At 39.4% G+C, this 6878-nt stretch overlaps 1 protein-coding gene across 1 annotated transcript; it reads left to right on the top strand.

Annotated features, from left to right (window-relative positions):
• The first annotated feature begins 1373 nt into the window (after positions 1–1373).
• LOC129775133 (DAP3-binding cell death enhancer 1-like) lies at positions 1374–3597 on the top strand. The gene is made up of 3 exons (XM_055779446.1): positions 1374–1837; positions 2249–2860; positions 2917–3597. The coding sequence occupies exons 1-3, from the start codon at positions 1493–1495 to the stop codon at positions 3271–3273; spliced, it is 1314 nt and encodes a 437-aa protein (XP_055635421.1). The 5' UTR covers positions 1374–1492; the 3' UTR covers positions 3274–3597.
• The last annotated feature ends 3281 nt before the right edge of the window (positions 3598–6878 follow it).

Genomic DNA, 6878 nt, shown 5'->3' with positions numbered 1-6878 from the left:
CCACATTATCATGCCGGGGGTTCGGGTTCGATTCCCGTTCTGGCCGGGAGATTTTTCATCAAAAAAATTTCTTTCGACTTGCATCACGCGTATTCTAGAACTTGCCACTTCAGAATATATTCTAGGCGAGTTATTCTGCATAAAAATCTCAACTAAGCAGTACTAATGAAAATGACGCAAGTAATACTTATGTTGAGAAGGCAAAAGTTCCACTGGGAACGTTAATGCCATCCAAGAAGAAGAAGAACGTAAAAGTTATTTTCATTTACTATTTTTAGTTCTAATTTAATTTGAGAAAAGTAATTTCCATTCATAATTTTTATTTTAAAAGTGTGTCATTTCTTCTGCAAACCTCGGCCCTAGGGCATCCTATACTAATACACTGCATTTCACAGCTTCAAACCAGGGGTTAGACATGAATTGAATATAGGCTACCCAAAATCAAAATCAATATAGCGTCATTTGTTTACCAACATACCATTGGCGAGGATTGAAATCATTGAAATCACGGAGATAGTATGCTTTATTTCTAACTGCATGAGTGATTTTCATATTTCGGTTCCACATGGAGGTGTTTACATTTAACATGGAGTTTAAAGCTAGCCACTATTCGATTATATAACCGGACCGAATTGTAAACAACAGTGATTGACAGAACCAAAATGTCAGTGAACCGCAGCAATATTAGTACACTGGCAATATGAGGAATTTGACGTTTTAGTCATACCCCTGCTTCAAACATGTCCGGGTCGCAAATGCAATTTGCGACCACTGTTACTTGCGAGAGCTGCCAAACTCTCAAGCTGGTGTAAATCAGGCGCCAGGTGAAAACCGCTCTGTAGAGCGGTCATGGCTGTAGCCATGTATTTACACGATGACATTAACATACTTCTAAAATAAAAAATAATGAATGAACATTTATTTTGAATATGTATTCTATTCAATACAGTATTACGTAATATTGAACTGGAATATTGTCTGATGATGATTTTATATTATAATGGCGAGTTCTTGTAAACGTTGTGTGTTGTGAAATATATAGCCAAATGGTTAAGAGAGCGTCGTGTTTTAAGTAATCGATTAACTTAAGAATCTCAATTCAAATTTTAAGATTGCAAAACTGCCTTCTTTAAATTCTCCCGAATTTGACGATTGTTTCGAGTTAAATATGATTAGCGAATGGGCGCACCTTGTTACGTAGATCTGCCTTGAGCTCATCGAGAAAATAGATAGTTTGGAAATGACAGCTAAATTTGCGACACATCTTGACTCGCGGTAAATACATATATTTGGTAGAGATACTTGAAAATATCGTTTGGCATCCGTGGACAGGATGTGTGTTGTGAACTTGCGTAACGCCGCACTGTCAAGCGGCATTCTCCAGCAACAACAAAAAATATCCGAAGAACGCAAATGGTCGCAACACAGGTTCGCCACTGTTTTGCTCGGTACTAAAATTTTATTCGAAAGTTATCGGTGAAACAGCGAGTAAATGTGGAAATATGTTTCCCGTCGTATCCGAGATGTATGCGACAGAACTTATAACGTACTAGACACTCGCCGGCCGTGGCAGTGCGGCGGTGAGCGTTTCTGCGCGGATAGCAACCCTTCAGAGGATCATCAGACGCAGAAAAAGCGGGAGAGAAATTTTTGCCAGAGAGATGGAAGTGTCCCGGGCGCCACTTTCTGCCTGCTGAATGTGGTCAAGAAAAATAGAAGCATTGGCGGAGCGAAGCCGTGGAATGATAATACCGGGTCTAACAATTCCGAGCATGAAGGTTTTCGTCGGAAGGAATTTTGCCCATTTCAGCATAGCTGGGTTGGAGCAATTACTTGGGTGAGTCGTCATTTTTCTGATCAACTGGATGCTGGGAGTAGGGCACCGGAATGTGGTGTAGCCTTGGAGAAGTGAGGGAAAGGTGACGATTTGTTTTTTTCTGTGCTGGCGATTGTTTTGACTGTTGTTTATCACTTGAAAGCCAGATTAAAAAAAATCGAAGGATGGTATTCAATATGGCTACAGGCATTTTACAAACAATTTTTTAAATTCATTCCTAAACCGTAACTTGAAAACGCAAGAAAAATTATGAATTTACAATACGTTCAAAGCTACCCCTGTATACAATATCACACTTAATTCCAATGGAATGAATCATTAGATGTGTACAAACAAATCGTCACCACTGTTATCTATGATTTTTATCTGCTCGAACTGAATGAATTAAATGAATCTCAATTATAATTACAGACTAGTGCCATCATTTGCGGTTGGTATACAAGTCAACTGATATGTCTGTATCGCCGTAATTGCAAATGGGAGGGGCCCAAGTGTCTCCCATATTTGATTTCATCTGTCCACAAAATACCTTACGACTTGCAAAATTCGGACTTTTTTAAATGCCCTTTTCCGGAGTCACCTGTCCCTCCAGTGGCTGAAGAAAACCCACGGAAGAAGGCCACATTCTTCGGAATAGCTGTACCATATGCAAATGTGAACAAGCTTTCTGAATTGGATTTCAATGAATTTTCTGTGGTGCATACGAACTTCTTGATACAAGTTAATAACGAAGGACACCAGGGGAACAAAGAGTCGGGCGATAGATTGTCACGGGTTTCCGAGAAACATCCAAACAATGAGCCAAAATTACAGCCACCTACTATTGAGTCCGCCATGGAGAATCTGGTCTCCGTTATCGGCGAGATCGAGTACCAGCTTGGATTGCAGAATCTGGAAACGGGCGATTATCCCACAGCAGTTTCCCACCTAAAAATGGGAACCAGCCATCATCACGCGGGAGCAGCATTCAACCTTGGAATATGCTACGAGCAAGGTTTTGGGGTGAAGAAAAACCCTCGAATGGTAAGTTAAGATATTACATTTTACGTTCCCATTCTAATATCTACCGTTTAATGTAGGCAATAGAGTGCTATCATATGGCATCTACTCTCGGTCACGCTCAAGCCATGTATAATCTTGGTGTGTATTATGCAAGGGGCCTTGGCGGTCTTCGTCGCAGTCGGACGATTGCGAAGAAATATTTTATGGCAGCCGCTGATTTGGGTCTGGAGGAAGCCGTCGCCGCCCTCGGACCGAAGTACAGAGCCAGACGAGAGTCTGAGTCAACTAGTTCATCTGCAAGCTCATCTCCCAGTGCTGATAAGTTTGGGTATGGTTATGGATATGATAATCATGATCAGTATGGATTTGATGGATACAAATCGTCCGATCAATTTGAGCAGATAAAAATTCGAATGGTTTCAGCGATCGGTTGATCAATGACATTTTCATATCCACAACATTTTTTTTTCTGCAGATGACAAGTTTTGTTTGTTTGAAGATATACTATGAATATTTACTTACATGTATTATTTTTCCTATATGGGGTTTGGATAATGCCACTAGGGCGAAAAACTACATTAAACATAACCATCATCTATTGTTTGAAATTATTATTTATTCTTTATTTTTGAGACTTTCAGCCTCCTGGGCTGGTTCGTCTCAGCTATTGTTTGAAAACGAAAAGCCGTGTGGTGGACTTCGTATTGAGATGCAAAATAAATACCCATGCTGTAGGAACCGAACCGTGCGCAAGGCTACATATTCCGTGTAATCATTCTGTGACCTGTTTGAGGAATCCAAATCGAGAAACCTAATCCTACGTTCATAGCTTCGTTTCCTTATTCTGCACTACCCAAATCCCACCGGTTAATTCGAACATCTTTGACGGAATTATTCTCCTCGGGAAAATCTCCAATACTACACAGTGTTTCTAATTTTGGCAAGGCGATGAATGACTATTTGACATTCTGTAAAATATATAGTACGGCTCAACTTGGATGTTTTATAATGTCATCTCCTTTTATTGTTGAACCATATATACCTAACTTAAAAAAACTTTAGTAAAATTCGACAGGTGGAAGGAACCGATAGCATGAACACAGCAAGTATTTTGATTGTCAAAAAATGTAAGTTTCCCGATCGTGGTTTTAAGATTTTTCCCGCTGATTAACACTTTGACGGCGATGGTGTTTTGGCCAAAACGTTCGTAAAAATCTGAAGGATCCAATGGTTGATTCTTATACTAGATGGTGCCAGGAATCCAGCTAGCATAAAATTTCATTCCCATCTGCCACATAAGGGTAAAAACTACCTGTGTGTAGTACTGCACACGCGGCCCCAACTCAAGGTAAACGAGTAAAATATCGATAAAAATCATTATAAAACAATTTATTTTTGCGAAATTACATTTTTTGTAACATCATTTCAAACTCGTAAATTGTCTTCCATTAAAACAATCCAGGCATAAAGAATTTTCGGAGCATTTCGGGCAGTGATAAGTCCATGTTCTCATTACAGCGGAGCGTGTTCACTTCTCGCAACGACATTTTAATTCCCTCATATTGCACCGTGCCAGCGGCGTGTCTTCGGCGTGTTTTATACAAATTGTCAATTTGTGTTTTTGAATGAAAGAATAAAAATTGGTTTATTTTTCTATATTCCAACGTCGTTTGACGTATCCGGCTAAAACTCGGAGGGTGAAAAACGTAAAAAAAACAAAAAAAATAAATTATGTCACTACCAAGACGGGTCTATGGTACTAGGTGAGGCCGTTTCGTCACTAAGTTGGTTAGGGGAGCGGTATATGAAAACTGTACGGAAGAAAGCAGAAGGGGGATTATTTGCCTGTAGCGTGAAAGAGACAGACTGATCACAAGTGACCTTCAGCACTAGCGTATTGTGTTTTGTTTACAAACAAAACACAGTAGACTTCCAAGATGGCTGAAGAGTAGTTTTAGTAAGTTGGCCCACCTTAGGATAAACTTCTAGGCGCCTTGGTCACTACTACAAACAAACATATGCTAGAGAGAAGCGGAGAAGTACAAATATCGCCGGCGTGAAGTGTTTTCGCACGCAAGCCACACGTCGAATCCACGCTTACGACACGTTAGCCTGGTGTGAACACATCGGTAAGAACACACATGATTAATCGCAACGTCACACGCCCCGCCCAAGCCACGCTGTCGCCCCGCTGCAGTGAGAACAAGGCCTAAATTTTAATTGGTAGAATCAAGGCGCCTAGAAGTATATCCCAAGGTGGGCCAACTTGCTAAAACCACTCTTCAGCCATCTTGGTAGTCTACTGTGTGTTGTTTGTAAACAAAACACAATACGCTTGTGTCCAAACTAGAGATGGGCGAAACAGTTCACTTTGATGAACGGTTCAGTCACTAACCGTTCATCTAAATGAATCAGTTTTTTCCGTTCTTTCGCTCTTTCGTTCAGCGGTATTAAGAACATATATTGTTAGCTGATACAGCTAATCATTGGTGGTGGCGATCTGGCGTAGTGGTAACATCCATACCTCTCACGCAGAGATCACGAGTTCAATTCTCACTCCCGACATTCTTCCAAAAATGGAAGTAAAAGTGACGAACCAGCCGAAATGTGTTGAAATTCACTATAAAAGAGAGAAAAAAACTAATCATTGATATCGTTGGATTGGATAGTGTACGTATGAGATTTATATTTTTGAAATTTATTGGGGAAAGATAAGATTATTCTTCTTTAAAAGTCGCAAACTGTATGTGAAAATATGATGTGCACAAAATATGTGCAATTTTTCATATTTTGTGTTTAGACAATACACAGGTTCCATGTAAGATCATATTTCATATTTCAGCAGCGATTTTCACTAACAACCAATCATACAAACAATCACGATAACACATACACGCAATAAGCCAAACAATGGATTGAAAGCAAGAAAAAACATTTTCTCCACTTGCCCTCACTTTAAGATTTTATGTTTACCTAATCCATGAATCGTCCCAGCTTTCCCCAGATTTTTTTTTCTGATAATCAGAAAGTATATGAATATTACGCGAAATGGAAGAATACATGAAATTGCAAATATATAGCTTTGCCTGCAAAACTACGAAAATCTAATTTAATTTTCAACCCAAAATCTTTATACATAAAAGAGAGTTTTTCTCCCGTACGTACGGGAGAACGTAGAACGGGAGAACGGCTGATCAGATCTACGTCGTCCATATGTTTTGTGAGTTTGTCTTTATCCAAATTAGAATGATAGAGTACTTTTGAGATGATTCGAAAAATTCGAAAAAATTGACTATGCATATCTTTATATATAAGGATATTTGAAATAAAAAGGGAAAATTCGAAAATAAGAGGTACGCATATGTATGTTTCTCTGTGAAAATCATCAATTAGATCAATTTTACAGATCTGAACGATAACATACAAACTCTCTTGAAGTATATTCGTTACTTTTTACTAACCAAAATATTCTCTAGAAATACATTATATGGCAGAACAACGTTTGCCGGGTCAGCTAGTTGAGTATACATTAACAAAATAAACCCTGCGTTACATGCATTTTGCTCATAAACGACATAATCGTTTTATTTCGTTTTAGTTCGTTCACAAACAGTTTACTCTCAATCAGTTCTTTCTCAAACAGATTTTTCCCATACAGTTCACTCGCAAACATTTCGTTCACAAACAGTTCACTCGCAAACCGTTCTTTCGGAATCAGTTCGTGGGGAGAACTACCGTTCATTGAAAAAGAACGACCGTTCGTTCACTCTTTTCGCCGAACTATTCTTTCGTACCGTTCGTGAACGGTTTGCCCATCTCTAGTCCAAACTCGCTCGTGATCAGTCTGTCTCTTTCACGCTTCCAGCAAATAATTCCCCTTCTGCTTTCTTCCGTACTGTTTTCATATACCGCTCCCCTAACCAACTTAGTGACGAAACGGCCTCACGTTAGGCGCCTTGGGTAGAATAATACAAGCAGTGAGGCCAAACAATGATATCGAAGTGTTCTACTATGTACAGTAAACATTCGCTCACTGGGC

Source organism: Toxorhynchites rutilus, chromosome 3 (assembly GCF_029784135.1).
Source record: "Toxorhynchites rutilus septentrionalis strain SRP chromosome 3, ASM2978413v1, whole genome shotgun sequence".
NCBI classification, from domain to species: domain Eukaryota; kingdom Metazoa; phylum Arthropoda; class Insecta; order Diptera; family Culicidae; genus Toxorhynchites; species Toxorhynchites rutilus.
Note: the sequence above shows the minus strand (reverse complement) of the source record. Positions and strands in the feature narration are given on the sequence as shown.

What these genes read in the sequence shown, in the direction of transcription:
- LOC129775133 (XM_055779446.1), top strand. Translation starts at nt 1,493, where the DNA reads ATGTGGAAATATGTTTCCCGTCGTATCCGAGATGTATGCGACAGAACT. An exon ending in GGGTTGGAGCAATTACTTGG is followed by an intron (nt 1,838 to 2,248) that starts GTGAGTCGTCAT and finishes TTATAATTACAG; the next exon opens with ACTAGTGCCATCATTTGCGG. An exon ending in TGAAGAAAAACCCTCGAATG is followed by an intron (nt 2,861 to 2,916) that starts GTAAGTTAAGAT and finishes CGTTTAATGTAG; the next exon opens with GCAATAGAGTGCTATCATAT.